Source organism: Odontesthes bonariensis, chromosome 18 (genome assembly GCF_027942865.1).
Source record: "Odontesthes bonariensis isolate fOdoBon6 chromosome 18, fOdoBon6.hap1, whole genome shotgun sequence".
In the NCBI taxonomy this organism is placed as follows: Eukaryota; Metazoa; Chordata; class Actinopteri; order Atheriniformes; family Atherinopsidae; genus Odontesthes; species Odontesthes bonariensis.
Window position 1 is genome coordinate 23,292,765 of NC_134523.1, and position 19,637 is coordinate 23,312,401.

At 42.7% G+C, this 19,637-nt stretch overlaps 1 protein-coding gene across 3 annotated transcripts in view; it reads right to left on the reverse strand.

The window, feature by feature from the left end:
- shisa7b (shisa family member 7) overlaps positions 1 to 19,119 on the reverse strand; it is a 51,670-nt gene extending 32,551 nt beyond the window's left edge. For 2 of the 3 annotated variants that reach the window (XM_075449907.1, XM_075449905.1), the window contains exons 1-2: positions 18,807 to 19,119; positions 14 to 3,002 (exon numbers count right to left, since the gene is read on the reverse strand). In XM_075449907.1, the coding sequence (XP_075306022.1) occupies positions 14 to 399 (386 nt within the window). In that variant the 5' untranslated portion in view covers positions 400 to 3,002; positions 18,807 to 19,119. Of the gene's footprint in view, positions 1 to 13; positions 3,003 to 18,346; positions 18,405 to 18,806 lie in introns of those variants that run through there. The other variant, XM_075449906.1, reaches the window with a different exon arrangement.
- Positions 19,120 to 19,637: the final 518 nt, after the last annotated feature.

The window sequence follows — 19,637 nt, forward strand, 5'->3', positions numbered from 1 at the left end:
GTCAGAAGCTTACCTGCAAACATCCACATCCACCAGCTGTCTGGGAGGTGGAGCCACCTGGGCCGCACCCAGCGGAGGCTTCAGAGCGTCCGCTGTCATATTCCTCGGCAACATGATCTGAGGGAGGGGCTTTGGTGGGAGCTCTGCCATGACAGGATGATCATCCCCGTCCTCCATCTCAGCTGCTTTTGGTGCCACTTTGGGTCCTCCAGGCAGCGGTGGCTTGTAGCCGGTCAGGAGGAACAAGGTGGAGCTTGTTTTACCAGCTGCAGCAGAGCTGCCGCCGCCGGTGACAGCACGCCGCAATGTACTGACGGTTACAGTGGAGACGGCGAGGCGGGAGAAAAGCAGGAGGACGAGGGACAGGGGAAACATCCCTGTGGAAACCGTCAGTTTCATTGTTCTGGGGCAAAGTTCTCAAGCTGCTTTTTAAAAAAAAATTTTTTTTTAAAATTCACAAATAGTTCCTTATCTGCTATTAGGGTCCTTCTCCAAGATGGCGGCTTCTTGGCATATAAAAACCTTCTCTATGAAAAGTTTATACTTCAGTACGATGGAGGAATCCCCTCCTGGTTCAGGTACGAGGGTTTCCCCTTGAGTTCAGCAGCTGTTTCATGAATTGGTTTGGCTTCTCTCTCTTTCATCTGAATGTAAACATTTCTCTGAATGCAAACCCTCCATAAGCAGCTTGTGTAAACATTGAGGTCTTTAAGAGGTTTTAGGCCCTATATGAACTGCAGATGCAACAGCTGTCAATCTGTAATAATCCGTTTAAATCAAAACAAACTGGGTTCGGTGTATGGCACCTGCTCATAAAAAATAATGAATTAATTTTGGTTTGTCCGTGGACAAAGTTCAGAATCTTTGAAATCGGCAGTATTTTTTTTTTTTACATTTTTCTGTAAACAAAAATCAGTTTGAGAGAACTGTAAACTCTTAATATAACAACCAACTGGAGAGACTTATATTTCCTACTGAACACTGTTTCTGAGGGCTGTGCTTGGCACGAAAGTTACGATTCACATAAGAAACTGCGATGGAAACTGTGGTCTGTAAACATTTAGCGCTGTATGTAAACTTTACATCTTACGGTTGATGAGTTTTAACAGATGCTGGATGAATCCTTGGGGTTTGGCACTTCTGTTGTCCTGCGTGTGTTAATCAATGTGTAAAATATATGGAAACAAAACGCTATTAAAGTCGAATATCACGATCTTTGTATCCTGTGTCTGTAAACAACGGTGCTGGCAGCTGAAGGGAAGTCTGTTTGGCTCGAGCTTTAGCGTTAATTTGCATTTCTTTTACATCCTCACACTTTGCCGACCAAACAAACGCTCGAAGATCTTACAGGAAGAGAATCCGTAAAGGTTGAGATGCTTAAAAGTTGTGTTTTAAATGATAGTACGATTTAAAAGAGGCGGGACGAACTAAGATTTAAGCAGCTTCTAAGAGGAGATCGGTTCATCATATGAGCGTGTCAAGGCATTCACAAAAGAGTCTGGAGCAAGGAGCTGGTGACAAATATCAGAGATCTATGTGCGTTCGGTGTCCTTGCGCGAGTGTCTTTGCTCTGAGTTTAGCTTGGCCCAACAGAAAAGAACGAAGGAGGGCTTGGGCCCGGTTCTAGCAGGGCAGCAAGGTTCTGCCCACAGAACAGACATGAAAATGTCCGGATTCATCCGTCAACACAGAGGAAAACGGGTCGAAGACGAGAACGCGAAACACAGTCACTATCACCGCCACGCTTGACACCCCAGGCGGTCTGGGTCACAGATTCAGTACAGAGTGTGATTCAAAGACACGGGTAGAAAAAAGAAGAAGTCCGAAAGCTCCTCTTTCATCTAAATGCGTGAGATGTGGTTTGTTTCCTCATCGATTCCCTGAATGTGTATGTGCACCAACGTTGAAGAGTAAATGTAAAAGGTATCTGTATGGCTGGTGTTCAGTATGGCTTTAGATTATGTTCCTTCTCTTTTTTTTTTTAAACTTTTTTTCTGTTTTTTTTTTTTTTTACAAATTTGGTGTCCTTTCACCAAAGATGTGAGGACAGCGAAAGGTTTTAAATTGCATGTTTTTTTAGTAGAGCAAAAAGGAAGAATGCAAAAAAAGGTCAAAGAGGTCACTGGGAGTAGATAAAGGGGGCTTTCACGTTGTTCGCTGTGGCGGAATCAAGCGCCACGTATGGAAGAAACAAGACAACAATGACTGAGAGGCCTCTCTAATGTAAGCAACTGGAAGAAGGAGATAGGCAAAGTGTCAACAGTGTTTCACAGCGCAGAGTGCGAGGACAGTAGGTCTTTAAGCCTTTGACGGCAGCAGCAGGAGGAGCGGCGGCGGTGCCTCTGTTTATCAGGTCAGACGTGGCTTGCATTGCCTGTCAATCAAACGCCGTCCTGCTGACGCGTTGAAATGTTCCGACGGCATCAGAGAGCTATCGCTGCCTACCACACGCTTCCTCTGTTACTCATATCTACAAGAGGAGGATTTGTTCATAAAGCACTTTGAACCTATAATGCACTGATCATGGTCTGTTTTAGCATCTAGAGCAGCAAACACCAAACACAATTTACGCACATAAACTTTTAAGGTAGTCGGGATTAAATATGATTTTAATGCAGTGAGGGATGTTGTCGTGTATTCGGGGGGCTTCGGGGGAGAAAAACTGGATGTTAGTTACTAAATCAGGTACTGAAAGACCGGTAAATGAACTCTTTATGGGATGATTAGGATATTATTAGTTCCATAGAAGATATTTTTTGCTTCTTTTGTTGACACAGTCAGTTTGGCATCTGGTTTTGGTCTCGCTTGGATAAAAAAAGAAAAGAAAAAAAAGGGGTAGAGAGGTCTGAAACTGTGATCCCAAACAAACTAATGACAGTGGTGGAAAAGCGGCAGGAGTAGTTGGTGAGGAGCCTCAGCTTTAAAATCAGGGAAGCTGTGAAACTCCTCTTGATATGAAGACTGTCCTGGTCTGACTCTCCGCTTGTTCACCGGTTTTCACTCTGAAAGAGAAAAACACAACATGCACGTCGTTGGTAAAAACATATTGATTTAGCCGTGATTGCTGATGTTGATACTGTATGAAACTTTTTTTTTTAGCCCTTCAAACACACACTGACGGCACTGTGCAAGTCTGAAGGAATCCCTGATTTCTTTATTTATACTTCCAAGCAGCCAGAGTAAAACTTCTCAAGACGTTCTGAACATCTGCTGCTTGTTTTCACCCATTTTCACTCCAGTCCAAATGTGTTTTTTCTTTGTTTAGCCACGTAACTCTGACCTATGAATGATTCAGGCAGAAAAAAGGCTCCTAACTCAAGGGATGAACCAGTGTTGTGTCCACACATAACAGACAACGCATCAAAGAAGCCATTTTAAACTGGATCTTTAGGCACTTTGTTCCCAGCAGCCTGTCACAGAGACACATCATTTGTTCCCATTTCTTTAGCTGCATCTATGAAAAACAGCAAAGATAACACAGTCTGACAGACAGAAAACAGGATTTCTGCAGCAACAAGGTGATTCCCAAAGAGCTGTTAGCTGAAAACTTGGCATATCTCAGCATGGTGTGCAGTGTGTCCTTAAAACATTTGAGGAAACTGGACAAGTGGAGGACAGAAGAAGAAGTGTCAGGCGTAAAGAACTATCTACAGCAGATGAACAGGATCTGAAAGTGATGTCCTTAAGAAAGAGGAAAACATCCAGCAAAGACCTGACACAGGAGCTGAGAGATGCATCTGGACCTTCAGCTGATCCATCTGCTGTTGGCCCAAGCCTCATCAGAAATGGGCTCCATGGAAGGGTGGCTGTCAAGAAGCCGTTCTTAAGGAAGGGAAACAGGGAGAAAAGGCTGAGCTGTGCCAAAGGACACAAGAAGTGGGCTGAAAATCAGTGGCAGCAGGTCTGATGGAGGGATGAATCCTCCCCAGAGCCCGGAGCTCAACATTACTGAAGCAGTGTGGGATCATGTTGGGAGAGAACGGAACAAAAGGCAGCCCACATCCAAAGAAGAGCTTTGGGATGTCCTTCAAGAAGCCCGGAGAACTATTCCTGAAGACTCCTTAAAGAAAGGACAGAAAGCTCGTCTGAGAGGGTTCAGGCTGAGTTGGAGGACAAAGGCGCTCAGAGCAGCTATTCACTTTAAAGCTGCTCAGAACTGAACAAACTCTGTTTCGTACCTTATATTCTGTATTTACATTTATATTTGCATGTTTTATTTAATTGCTGCACCTGTTTCTCATTTTCCAGACAATATGCTAAGAAATGTGAGGTGGCTCATAGCTGATATGACATGAGGTTTCTCCAGGTTAAATTAAATTATTTCCAATCTTTAGAAACTGACTGACAAACACAATAAAGTACAAACTGCACAGAGAGTTCTCAGCATCTTATCTGACGCGGTGTCATGGAGTTGGCTGCAGTGATTCAAATACCACCTTCACTGTCAATGCACGGTGCGCGGCTCACTCACGGTTACTACTGCGGCTGATCTGCGACTGGCTGATTCAAGAAGGACGCCAATGTTTTGTGTTTTTGTTATTTCCTGCTAAAATAAATTGAATTCCTGCAGGATGTTTGTTATTAGAAACACTGTAATATGGGCAGGAAGGTTGGGGGTACATTTCTGTAATACTCCTGTCCCGGGGGGCTTTGACTGCAGCTTATAGAAACAGACATTCTACTCATGGGAGGGAGCTATAGCCATCTATTATTCCCTATAACGCACAGACTTCCACAGAGGAGATGGGAGCCGCCGTGGTCTGACTTTGATAAAGAAAGAGCGCGGCACATGACAGATGCCGTATGGACCCATCTGACAGACGGACAGAGGAGCGGGGATCACAGATGTGTGGACGTATGTGTATGTCCTGTTTACAGAGCGACGCCCGCAGCGCTGGGAGTGGGAGGGGCCAATGCTGTCAAGAAAAGCCTCAGTTTCTTCCTCTTAATTAATACCTACAGCGTAGTTTCGATTGAAATGAGCTGCATGAAACAAGCCGCTTCACGCACTTTAGCTGCTTTTAGAGGAAAATAATCCTTTAGGAAATAAATCTTATTCATTTATCGACCACTTTCCAGAAAATGAGGCAATTCATTAAATAAACATTGCAAATACTCGCTGGTTATGACACAGGTCCTAACATCCTCCTCTGCAACTGAAGGGACTCATCACTGTATGACCACCAGAGTGGATGCCTTTCTCAAGTTGGAGCTGTACGTTATGTAAATAAATCTGCCTCTTGCACTTCCTATGAATAAAAAACATCGGGCCCACAGTTAACACTCTAAAAAGAAAAAAAAAAAGAAAAATCAGGAGTACAAATCACTGCAAATGCGGCTGATGTCTCTTTTGGGTAACGGATATGAAATTGGTATTTCTGGGTTAATCAATGTTAACGTAGCAGTTACAATTACAAAATGCAGTACTTCTAGTTTCCAGTCCAAGAACCGTGGTTCCTGCTGCTCCTTCTCTCCGAAGCAAAACAAAAATGAGATCACCGGTTCCCAGAGCAACAACAACACCTACAGCTGACAGGAGTCAGAGCTGCAGCACCGGCAAGACGTGCAACAAGATGGCAGAAAGAAAAGAAGGAGTCAGAGAGCAAATATATGAAAACAGGACGTTCAAGGGGTTAGAGTGAGGGCTGATGGGGGGGCTATGTCCTGAATCGCAATAACCTAAATAAGCCAGTCCTCTCTGCTGGAAAGTTCTGGGCGCTCTGCTGCCCTGACAGCTTGGCTTCACATCAGTGTGTCTCCACCCTCCGGGGGCTTTTCCGACCCGCTTCCTCAGATGTCGTAATTAAGAAGCCCCACGCTGACAAATGGCTGAACTTCCACTGGCTTTCTAGGCAGCAAGTGTGTTTATTCAATAAATATTGTGAATAAGCGCACACTAGAAACAAATGTACGAATGTCGCGGATTAACACGACGGGGTCAACACCGTGCTGCTCTACAGGAAGTCAAGGATTTTTCATGTGAGATCTAAGAACTGATGTTATTTTGTAAGAATCTGACAGAAATAGTACTTTAAAGCTCCTCAGGGGGGGAACAAACTTATTAAAGCATTGCACCCACATGTTATGAAAGGATTCAGACTTTGTAGCCTCTGAGGCAATCTGTCTGTCCTCCAACATATGTGTGCCTGCATGTAAAACCGTCTGTCTGCACAAACCCCTGCTGGTCGCACTCTGTCTCCCTGTTTTTCCCGTCTTCCTGCTGATCTCGGCCATTCGTCTTGCTGCGTGTGCGACACGCATGTATGGATTTGTCCTGCTGAGGTCCCACCCCCCCGCCTACAATATGTGCCAGAACAGTGGTACAAACCATTACTGTGCAGAATACATTAAACACGTGTATGATTCTTAGTAAAATCATGCATTTCCACAGGAGTTCTTTTATTCTGATCGGATTAAATGCAAATCAGTGAGCTGACAGATCATTAAAGACTATTAATGTTTTCCGATGACATTGTTGGAGCTGCTTTTGCAACTTCCTTTTCTGCAGCTCCTCCATTTATTTTATGCATCAATTTCTGGGACACTATTGTTCATGAATCATTAATAAAGACTACAAAGAGTCAACTTACTATGTGTGTGTCATAGGACTGGGAAACAGTGTTATCGAATCCCCCTGAGAGGCCGATACAGTCATGTCACTACGTTTAGTGGATCCAATTATGTTATTATTTTCAGAGCAAAAACATCAAATTGAAAACAATCAATTAAAAACAAAAGCACAACATCTGTTCTTATCTCCAACAATTCAACCAAACTGCATTAATCATGAAGACAACTACTTCAAAATGCAGTTATTCTGGGCACCGTGAGCTACGGAATCTAAGTGAGTAATATCTCCCGCGGTGACTCAAACACTCAGAGACGCAGCGCCAGTTTGCTGACTATCTCCAATGTTGTGCTTCATTTACAAGGATCCCGACAACATATGGAACAGTTGAGCCTTGATCACTGTGAGGGATTTAAGCTTTAAAGTTAAAACAAACAGTAACATCGTATATAAGATTTTTCATTTAGTGGTTAATGTAACGCCATCGCTAATCAATATCTCCTGAATAGGATAATATAATGATATCAGTTTACCTTATCCACATGTCAAGAAAGTGGCGCTGAGACAGTCAATAAATGAATTATTCAGCTTCTAAAGCAGCTTCTAAAACGTTAATTTTCTTCATTGTATTTTAAAGAATTCATCTGGAATTCAGAGAATATTTTGAGCCGTTTCACTAGTTTCTTATGTAGACCAAACATTTCATCAACAGGTGACAGATTAATTGATAAAGAACAGAGTTGCAACCCTGAAGTAGTGCCATTCGTGGTATCGTGTGTCAATAGTGGACAAATAATCTTATCAGTACATCTCATCAGTGTTAGTGGAGCCTGTGCATGTGTTTTCATGCCACCAGTCCACTGTATGCGATGCCTGACTTTCACTTCCTGGAACACATGAGCTTTAAAGTCACAGAAGCTCCCTGACACCACACATGCACACACCATCACTCTCCGCTCCATCCCTCCAGCCTTTCGCCCCCTCCCTCCCCGGCAGCGCGTGGGCTGAAGCGTCCCTCTGAGAATAGCACTGCAGCGTTGAAAAGAGTGAACGTGAAAAACAAGCCAAAGGGAAAAGGAAGACAAATTCCTGTCTTGTTATTATCTGGAACTTCTCGCGTGGCCTTTCTGTAAACGGTGTCAGTGAATGACGCTGGCGTGCGTCCACATCGTCACCGCCGGTCAGCTGTCGCCTCTTTTTGTTCAGCCTCCTCTCCCTTTCCTTTCTTCCATCTTGTTCTCAGTCCTCTCTCCTCTCATCAGATCCCTCTGACCCCTCTTCATTACCCCCACGCTCGACCCTTTGCTGCTTCCTCTCATCTCCACTCACCCTTTCCTCCCCACCTTCACGCTCTCTGAAGCATGCTGGGAAAAGTGCCAGTGAATAAGGGCATGTAGCAGCGGCGGCGGCAGTATGTCTCTGTATTCTGATATGGACTGAGGCGAAGCTTACAGAGCCTTCAGTGCGGTGAACTCGGTCCATAAAGGTCAATGCACCGCCCTTGTGATGCCCCACTACTGCAGTGATGGGATAAAACGGGTTAGAAAATAAAAATCCATTAATGTACCCTAGTTTACAGATGATATGATAAAGAGAGGAGGATCACAGAAGGTTACTGCCTCCATTAACTCTCATCAGAGAGTCAACACACAGCGTCATAACAGTTAATCTATTTATTCATCCTCAGACAGGGTTGAATAATCTGCTGTTTGGTACACTTCACCAACACAGTTGGAACAAAACAAACAAAGAACATTAAATGTTTTGTTTCATTAGATAATTCATACTTGCTCCATATAATGCCTTTAAAAAACTCCTCAAATTCACTGTAACACTATAATTGATGCCAGGAATCACCTTAAAAGGCAAGTAAAACCTTTACAATGAGCGGCAGAGAAACCTCCGCCCTCCCTTTAATGCAGAATAATGTAAGTCGAAAGAAATTTAAAAGGAAAACAAGGCTGCAGTACAACCCAAAAACTACATGAAATATTCAAATCCAAGTTATGTAAAATGCAGAAAATAATGTATTCCACCCCAAAAGAAAATCAGATTTCACAAAGTTGTACATGGAAACAAGGTTTTTCCACATGATTCATAAAGAGAAGGAAATGTGTTTTACAACGTCAACACAAGACAACAACCCAAATCAGAGAAAAGACCCCGAGATGTTAAATGATTAAAAGCATCCAGCTTGTTGTTTGGAGCCTAAACAGCAACGCTGTGAATGCATCCGAAGTGTTTCTGACCCTCTTTATACGTCCTCCTCTTAGAGAGGGAAAAGAAACACCAAATCTGTGGCCACTCTCTGAGCTGAGGCTCTGAGAACAGCTGTGGAGAACACCGGGTTCCACCAGCTGCTGAACACCTCGAAGCTGCATCACCTCCCATCGCAAACTTCGCCTCACAGAAGCGACTGCAGCTGCATGCTACAGCCAAAGTAACCGACTCGGTAGGCAAAGCTGGTCAAGTCACCACCACATCTGAGCTGTAAATGACTCGTCAGCATCATACAGTATGAGCCGTAGTGAGGCGAGTCACTCAGACGTTGGCATTGAAAAGATTAATCTTTTTATATCAAAGACAGCTGTCTGATTTATGAAAGTACTGAATAAAAAGGGACTTCAAACTGATCGTATTTCTAAATGAAAAGTAGCCACGTGTATTTATTTAGAACCTGAGATGAATCTTTAGATGAATCGAATCATTAACGGATTCATCGTCGAAAGGGTCGTGCAGCTTGGTGTACGCAGCGCAGGAAGCACGTGTGTCTCTACCATGGGCGCAGAAGGCCCTGGGGACAGATTCATAGGGACCCCGATCCGTCCCCCCCATCCCGTCCGTACTTAAGGCAGCAAACATCGCAGATACATCGACATCATCCCCCCAGTTCAAAAATCCCATCTGCGCCACTGGTCTCTACAACTGTCTGCACGATTCATCCAAACCCAAGAAGGTAAAATCCTTGTAAATGTCATAAAAAGTAAACATAAAACATGGCTAAAGGTATCAGGTTATATGAAGTCCCCTAAAGGCTCAATGTGCTTTACATAAAGACGAGGCGTTTCATAAAAAAAAAAGCAATTTAAAGAGAATAAAAAAAAAAAATAGAATAAAAATTAAAAGACAGTTAAAAGCAATCAAAGAAGAGGGGAAAAAACAAAAATACAAAACAATTAAGAGGCTTTATAGCATTATGCTTTAAAATTATTTAAAGGAACTCAACCATAAGCACACTGAAAGAGAAATGTTTTTAAACCTGGATTTAAAAGTGCTTACAGTTAAAAGGCGATCATAAGCAGATACAGTAATAAGGGACAATTATAAGCACAGACTCCTGAGAGTTAAAGTGCAGGAGGTCACAGTTCACCTGTGTAAATACGAGTTCAGTCTCTCTCGGTCTGTTGCATCAATGAACAACTTGGTGCCGGTGAATGGTGCTTAAATACCTTTTTCCAATAACACGGTACGATAAGGTGCAACCTCAGTGTAGACTGTACCAGGTAACTGATACTAACTGACACTTTCTCATCCAGGCAAACACTGCAGACCTCTGATTGGTCAGGGACAATCACGTCTGCGAAGTCGTTGAGTGTGGCACCAAATCTGCAACATAAATGTGATTTTTTTTTTTTTTTAGAGCACGTCACATACCGTGTGCATGACTGATGAACGCATGAGTACCAGTGAGAATGGATTCATCGATCAATCCTTTTTCCGCTCTGGAGCACTCGGTTGTTACGATCACACCCAAATGATATTCAAAGTCTTTCAGAGCAATAACCACTCAATGCTCCTCATTTGTAAATCACACTGGATTAAAGCATCTGCTAAATCAGCGTATTATAATAAACGCACACACACACACACGGGGAAGTTGTGTGTCTCGTCTCTGTGCCACAGCTGAGTGCAGTTTCACATTTCACACGCACAGTTCAACTGAGCTACAGCTACGCCTCGACTTAGCCATCTAATCAAACCACTCTCCTTCTCCCAGCGTAAAGACACAGGAGGGCAATCGACGTATTTACAGAAGTACAGTATGTCCAAGGTGCCATTACTGGCTTTTTTCCAGTTGACCTCTAACATCATGGATCAAAACAATTGACAAACAAGCTGGCTTCAAATTGGTACCACGTCGAGCGGTGAATTGGACGTTTTGAAGTCTTTTTATATATGAAATGCACATCACAACTTCTTCTTCTGTGCATTGGCTTCTCCGGATGGGGAACTGTGGAGCATGTGCAAAGCACAAAGGCCAGTTTGAGTCAATCTGACCGTTTAGGAGCTATAGAGTTAAACAGATACATCTTCTTTAATATAAAATAAAACACCACATGGACTTCTATTAAGTCTTAGAGACATTAGAAAAGTAAAAAAAAGGTCAAATGAATTAAAAAGAGAGTTGAAACAATCTGTCTTTGTGATCATTTAATTCTAGATGATAGGACATTTTTTGCTTTGCATAAAATAGGAATGTCAATTTTAATTATATAAGACAAGGTTGGTTACTGAAGAGATATCTAGAGTGAGCAATATTGACAATATCTTACACAAATTATGCCTTTTAGACAGCATTTGTGTGCAGTGGAGAGCAAATGTGGGGCTTGTTTTTCAGTATTTCAGTCAGCCAGTGAGGAATAAGATGATTTTAACAACCTTAAACAACAAGATTTAAAGGTAAACCCCATTAAATGCACAAGAGAAAGAAGAAGCGTCGTATACGCTGAGTGTTCAGTTTACAGGACAACCAGAACTAATTATGTGGTATGTAAATGTGATTATTAATTGCATCATGCGCTTTGAGTTTACATGCAACACATGCTGTGAAGCAGACCACGACAGCCACGATGACACACTGAAGCAGACTTTTTCACTGTCAGTCCCAAAGCTGCAAACCTGTGAAACAACTCGGAGTATTTCTTTCAAAAGTCCATCAACTGTGCAATTAGTCAATCTGATCCAAGTGATAATTATTCCTTTTTTCGTCGAAAACAGAGGTGAAATTTCTCTGTGACAGCTTGAGAGGGTGTAAATTAAACATGGTGTTCTTCAGTCGCGTACGTGCGGCAGAGGGATGTTTGTCAGAAGGAGCAGAAATGGCCTCTCGTTTATCCTTCAGCTCCCTCACAGCCAACTGGAAGGTGTCAGTCCAGCGAGGGGCATTTTCAGCGACAGCGGCCGTGCACAACTCCAGGCTGGAGCACTATGACTAACCTCTTGGTAAATAATTACTGTCAGAACTGTAGCACTTGGTGGCCACTCAGCTTTGCTCAAGCAGCAGCATCAACAAAACAAGTCAACAAACACTATTTGCAGCAACAGCCGCCGCGGCTGCCAAGTGGGTTCCAGGAAAAGTCAAGGGAACAGATAAGGTTGCTGAATTAATTGAATTTGAGGTTTTTAACTGTGTATGTGAAGCGACAGTGATATTAACAGTGGCGTTCTTTAGGATGAGGTGATATCTGATCATGCCAAGCCTCCTCCTTCCCCGGTTTTATTTACAGTCTGCTTCTATATGTCCGCTCCTTATTAATTACTCGGTTGTGTTTCTGGTTGGATGCCATCGGTTGCTGTAGCTGTATTCATTTAAACTACTTGATGTTTGGAAAAAGGCATTTATCCTAATGCATCTGCTACTGACCTCATTTTCTCTGCATGTCACAGAAGAGCAGCTACGTGATGCTGAGTGATGCAAGCTAATGTTTTACCAACATATGTCACATAGATAGAAACTGTATCAGTAATTAGTATTTAAATATGTAAGGCCATCCTGCTCCTTTTCTTGTCTGCTCACGTCTGATTAGTTTGTCCTTTTATTTGTTTAATAACCAGCTCAAAACGTTGAACTTAACTGTGGTAAGATGTTATTTTAATGAAATATGTGTAAAATCCAGTTGACAGTTCTTATCCATATTTATGTCCATGATCCATTTATTGAAAGAAAGAGAAAAAAAAAAGAGGAAAAAGGGTCCTTAACAGTCTTAAAAGGAACTTAAAGACCCAAAACTACAAGCAGGAACTGGGGAATATATACTTTAGAATGTCAGTTGATTACACGACTGATTCTTCAAACCAAAGTAAAACAAACTGTTACTTTAATGGCATCATAGTACAGTATGTTGTAGTACTCAATGGCCTGATACACTAAGAGTTATTAACTGATAGATAAACTGTGTATTTTGTTGGTTAATTTCATTGAGTGAGACTAATTATTTCAGTCATTAATTAAATGTGATTTATTAATACAGCTCTCCCCTCTGACACCGTCTGGTCTGTCGGCCTGTTTTGAATTTGAAGTCTAATAAAAATAGCGTTAGTACTTGACACAGTTACTTTCATTCACAGAAAACTTGAGCCGCTGGAACAAGGACAGTATGTCAGGTGATCACATGGTCCACATATTCAGAATCAGGGCTGCTGTGTTTTCCATTCACTGACCCTGTCGCATCCAACATTTTAAAAAAAACAGATCTGGGTCACTTAAATTCCAAGAAGTAACGCCACTGAAGTGGGAACAGAAGACTGTGTTCTGCTTCCTGTTTGCATAAGTGAAGCCACTGACCTGAAATCCTCTCTATCACTACGCAGTGAAAACGGCACGTGTGTCAGTCCAAAACCACTGGATAAGTGACATCTGGTTCAGTATGAATCTGTTACGCTTTGCAAGCCAACAATAACTGTCACAAGTTTATTTATGTGCCCTCGCAGCAGACGTTGCAGAGCAAAAGCTCCACACAGACGAGCTGGCAGAGGACCAGTTGTCAGTTACAGCACGCTAACAGGGTCAGCCGGGACTACGCCAGCTTTATCACAGATATGACATTTTAACTCTCCCGACATGTTTATTTTGGCCTTCTCTGCAAGGCTGTATGAGCGAAACCCTTAAAAAAAAAAAAAAAAAAAAAAAAAAGCAGATCTCTCCACCTTGTGACCATTTTTGGAAACAACTCCATGTTGTTACTTTGGTTCATGAGACCACATTCACCAGGGTCACCAGGGCAAATTGCACAGCATGTTTCGAACTAGAAGTCAAGCTAATAAAAAGTACCACGGGGCAAAATTAACTGCACTTTGGAATAACACAAGTGTACAGCGTTGGCAGGTGGTTATTACAACTGAAACTGTGAGCCTCAGCGGTGAAGCGTGATTGGCTGCTCAGGCTTCCTGGTAATCAATCAAACAATCTAGCAAACATGTGGAGATCACACGTATCATTTAGTACCAAACTCTCTTGTTTTTATACAGTAATCATACCAATAAAGTTGTTCCAAACATGGCTTTGTCTTCTCTCTTGGCAAAAAAAAGACAATTCTGCACCCCTGTTCCTAAAACTCTTCATTAGCTACCAGTTTCCTCTAGGATAAATTTTAAAATTTTGGTTTTAACTTTCCGAGCATTGCATGGTCAGGCTCCACCCTACGTCAGAGATCTGATCCAGTCTTACACCCCAGCTCGGGATCTGAAGTCTGTGGATCAGAATCTTCTGATGGCGCCACACACACTTTTCCGGACCAGAGGAGACTTTCCAGGCTGTTGCTCCCAGGCTTTGGAACGATCTTCCGCTCTCTCTGCGCTTGATGGAGTCTGTTGACGCCTTCAAAAGGCAACTTAAGACCTTTTTATTTGTTCAGGTTTTTTCTTAATTTTCTTAACTTTCTTAATTTTTTTAATTGTCTTAATTTTCTTAATTGTCTTGGGCTGCTATGATTGTCACTGAGTTGCTTTGGCCTTTTTAAACTTGTACTTTTATGTACTTCTTAACTGTGTTTTTCTATTGTACCTCTAAAGCGTTTTGTGACCCTGGTCTGTGAAAGGCGCTGTACAAATAAAGATTACTTACTTACTTACTTACGTAAGGGATATTTTTTTGTTGAATCTTGTACTTGAGTCTTGGCCGTTTTGGCACTTTTCAATAGCTTTTGCTGTTCAGACCTGGTATTATAATGCGTCCTGGATGCATTGAGTGTGTCCCAACATGCGTCTTGAGCGACCAGTCGTGATCAGATCTTAGTTATCCACTCTCTATGCAAATAAACAGGCAGATCTGGAGTGTTTTGGTGCTGCGTTAATCACTGTTGCTGCAGAAATTAACATAAAAGATGAGAAGGTTTTCTGTAAATAATAAGTTTGGATGCTGCTTTTCACTGACTGTATTCTTCAGGAAACAGGAGGACAAAGAACATACAGTAAGGGTTGTCCTTCAGTGTGACAGACTGCACGACCGCATCTACTGTAATCTAAGGCTACGTTCACACAGATCCGAGTTTTATGCGTGGTTGTTCACATTATAATTTAAACGCGACCGCCTTGAGACTCCAGTGTGAACGGTCTACGCCCCTGACATGACCCACAGCCGCAGAAGAAGACGTGACAAAGTAAATATGGATGCTACACATGTCAACGTGTGCGTATCAATTCGGAAGTTGGCGTGCAATCGGATACGACAAAATTACGAGGATTTTAATCAAAACCTCGCTTTCTTTACACAGACTAGCTTCATTAAGGGTGTCCGCCATGCTCGTTTCGTCCATTGTTTCCAGTCCATCTCGCCGCAGAGAAAGGAAAAGGATAAAATGCGACATGACCGTTAAGACTGAGGCCGCTTTCAAAAAGGTCAGATTGTATCCGATTTAAGACCACATATGAAAGTGGCCTGGGTCTAATTAGAAAAAAATGGATTTGTGCTATGATATGGGTCACAAATGAGGGAAAAAAGGCAGATTTGGGCCACTTTTGCCTGCAGTGTGAACGTAGCCTAAAAATGTGTCCCAGACCACCTTTCAATGTGGCCTGGATGATCAGATCTCAATTCATACTCAGTCTATCATGAGTCTGTTCACACCTGCATTTAACACATTTCGCTTGTGATTGAATAACCCAACCCCACCTGTCTGACCAGGCTTTGATATCAGATCAGGGTCGCACTCATCCCGATCAACCCCATGGCAACATTATAAATGTAACTGTTCATAATTTTGTCCAATAGATGCTAAATAAGTCTAAGTTAAAAAAAAGAAAAATCAGACATTTAGCATTATAAAAATGCACCTAAAAGCAATTAAGAGCTGCACAGTTTCATCGGGTAATTTTTACAGGAAACAAGCGCCACTGGATTAGAAAGATCTTTTTAGAATAAGGGTTCTGAAATTCATCACCTAAAGGAAACACCAACAGGTGCTGAATCAGGTGGAGGAGTCACTCTGCAAAACAATAGTGTTTGTTGCTGAAGGTTATTGTGTGACGCCAGCCGTGTACCCACGTCTCCGGTGATGACGCCTGAGACTCTCCGCAAGCCCAATGGAAAATCCCCCCCAACAGTCAAGGCCGTTGGTCTACGTACAAAGCCCATTTCCAGCTTGCTCTCTGGGGGCACACCGACAGCTGAACACCGCCAATCAGATTAATCATCACTGACTCACACAACCGCGATGAAGGGTGAAGCTGCAGACGATCCACCTCCTCCAGCACGTTGGGACTGAGCTGCTCGACTCGACATGCTTAAAGGGGCTTAAGTCGCCCGTCGTGAGGGAAAGGACAGTCATGTGAAATCCTTGACTGCACCGCATTTTAAAGAACGCCCTCACTCTGATACTATGGCCTTGTTACATCATCCCTTTGTGATGTGCAATGCTTCTGTCATCAAGTTGCTCAACGCTTCCTTTCACCTGCTTCCACTTCAGTGATTCCCAGCGTTTCCCCGAATGCCCTTCAACAGCCCCCAGAGAGCGGCTGGCAACTTTCTAATATCACCCAAAGGTGGGCATCCAGGAGCATACGAACAGCCTGACAGTGTGACGTTGTACAAAATCTGTAATCACAGCAAGAGATGCTTAGCTGCTTTTTCATTTTGGACCGCACGTCCTACTCGGTGGTGTCATTTTTTTCCTCAAACATCCATTCATTCAGAAATCAGCAATAATCTGTGTGACCTCAGAGCAGTTGCCTGAGAACTTGTGGTGCATTGTGAGCACCAGTGCTGCCAAAGTCCCCTTCAATACTCATGGAGATGGAGTCATTAAAGGGGCAAGTCGAGAGGGAAATATTCTGAATATTTGAAAATATAAACTGAGAACCAAGCCCTGCTTCATCCAGCCGCAGTCAACCTGGGATGACATGTGGTTGCTGCGGAACACAACAGAATGAGTGTCAAATAGCCAATAGACCGATATGCGTTCACATTAACCTTCTGCAAAAAACATCAATGGTTGCTGGTAGTTTTTGAAAAAAAAAAAAACGAAGACGCTGCATAGTTCTCCTCGTCAGTGTCACATATTTGTGTTTCATTAAACTGTCAAGACGCACGTTCGACAGTTAAATGGAGTCTTGTTCACATGAACTGTCTTTTTTTTTTAATCATCTTTTTAATCGCTGCAGGTTGACAGGAGCTGCACAGAGGAGGCCGATAGGAAGATCTCCCCATATTTAACTTCATTAAATTACCAAACAGACAAGCAAAGCTGTTTTTTTTTTTTACCACTACAGATCAGTCATTTTTACAGCGTCTTACACAGGTGAGACAAGCACATCTGGAGAGCCACTTTTACCACAAAACAAAAACCCAAATCATTGATCGTACTTACACAATTCTAATGCTATGATAAGTGAGCAGTCGTATTTCCTTGACTCTTCTCGTGTTTTCTTTGCACCTGGACTCTCCCTTTGTGGGATGAATGAAGGTCTGTCTTATCTTCTCGAAGCACTCCACAGTGTTTCTCACCTGTAGCTTTTCTCCTTTTTTTTGCTCATTTACACTGTTTTCATGCTAATTAGTCGAGCTTGTCACAGCGCAAAAGTTTAGAAAACAAAAACATTTACATAATTTATCCCATAGCCCTGATTTCAGAAAGAAAAACCCATATTCGTCTTCTATTTTTTCAGTAAGAAGATACACAATCAGTCTTTGCTGCTGTGGCGTGTTGTGAGCTGATGTTATTTCACAATAATACTGTAATGAAAGAACACAGATGCTACCAAAAGGCCTATTTACAGATTTAATGTGCTTCAGGTTTGAACTTTGAATAAGTTTCACCAAATTCAGATGAGGTATCACATCAGTAGGTACGTGGGCAAACAGGCCAAATCTAAGTGCGTCAATCATGGAGAACGGGAAACACTTCTATAATGTACCTCCGTCTCGGTAACCAGGTGAGACAGGTGTAGGTGTGCAGCTTTAAAACTCCTGGTTAAAACACACTCTGCCACACGGCCCTGCAACCGTATGCAGGGTGATATCATCTGCAAAAAGTGCACCTACACACACACCTACACGCCTGAATGCCCGAACACACACATGCAAACCCACAGATTCACACAGGTGCAAAGTGCAATAAGTCTGGCGAGGCTCATGTGAGCTCATGAGGCAACAATGCAGGGTTAGTTTGCAGCGTTGCTGCATTTGCATGATGCATTAGCATTCATGAGGCAATTACGTCAACTTTGGAGCCAGTCGTGCGTGTGTGCGTGTCTTTCTGCAAGAGTGTGATCAACCTTTTTTGTAATGACTCCACAGCAGCACACATATGCAGAAAACAAACACAACCATCCCCCCTTTATGAGCAGCTATGTGACTGCATGTATGTGCGATGCTGATGCTGCATTCAGAGCATCGCAGAAGACACAAAATGGGAGGGTTTTGTTGCATTATGCTGAGGCGTTACTGTATTGTATGCATGCATGGCAGCAGATGAGCGAACAGCCCCATGATTAAAAAAAAAAAAAAAACCCTGTTCCACCACACTGCAGCACAACACCGATACGATGAAGGCTGCGAAATACCTGTTTAGGTCTATTTTTCTTTCAACAGAGAGGATCCTATAGATGCGACACCCGTCACCATTTCCCCCCAGTGAAGAGACCGAGAGGAGAAAACAATGCCGTGAATGAATGGGTCTAAAATGCAGAGATTTTTTTAACCCCCCTTCCCCTTCAATAAATAAACAAAGGCTCGCCAGTAGAGCGCAAATTTGGCAAAGCCATACGTGCGCCCTGACAGGGAAATGTGGCACATCAAAGCCTTTAAGTTCATTTTAACCGTTAATAATGACAATAATAATAACATTAAGCCAACAGTGTGCACTGAGGATGCTGTAATACGACACAAACTGACGCATTTCCCTCTTAATTAAATGTGACTGAAGTTACGCAGGGATAAAACCACAATACACCAATTCAGTTCCCAATTTAACGTCCAAAAAGGCAACATGAAACATCTAAACATGTAAATATACATTTTTACCTTTTACGTCCCCGCTGGGGTCCTGTTGTGATTCCAGGATAGTGAAAGAAAATGTGTCACCTACATTTTTCATTGTAATTCCCAGGTCTGGAGAGGGGAATTGGTCAGCCGCAGTGAATCCTTGCTCGCTGTTCCCTTCCAGTACAAAAAATATATAACAAAAATAAAAACCAAAGCAAATATAACGTGTAAAAATCAGCGAGAGGACGCGTTAACAAAACAAACTGTTAAGTTAGACTAGTTCTGTCGTTGCGGTGGAGGTCTGGGCTCTCTTCCCTTCGCTGCTCCGAGGCTGATGCTGCTTTCTCTCTGCCTCTAAAAGAAATTACTCTCTGCTGCGCTCCGCCGCCAAGTCATCGATTGGATAATACGGCATTTACCCACGTTCGCATTCTCAAAGTGCTGGAAATTATTAACCAATCCTGAAGCGGAAAGTCGTCATGGCCGCATCTGATTGGCTCAGCCCGCATTCTGAAACCGTCGGTGAATTCCCGGTCCGAGCTCACCTGTAACTGCTTACAGTTAATGCAAAATATGGACGCGCTGACCGCTAATGTAGCAATATCTTCAGAGACGATGGGTCAGCCTCATCAAAGATGGACTAGATTGTTAGGCAAGAAGTCATAAATGTGCATATATGATCAAGCAACCATGGAGGAGAAGATAGTTCTGATAAATAGATAAGAGGAGTTTCCCAGTAGGCTACAGTTTACAGTTGCTTACAGTTACTATAAATATTAATGAGCTTACCATAAATGATCAGTCACCCTTGTTACCGAAAAAGATGGCTAACAAGAGATGGAGTAAAACAACACATACAGTGGCCCTGCT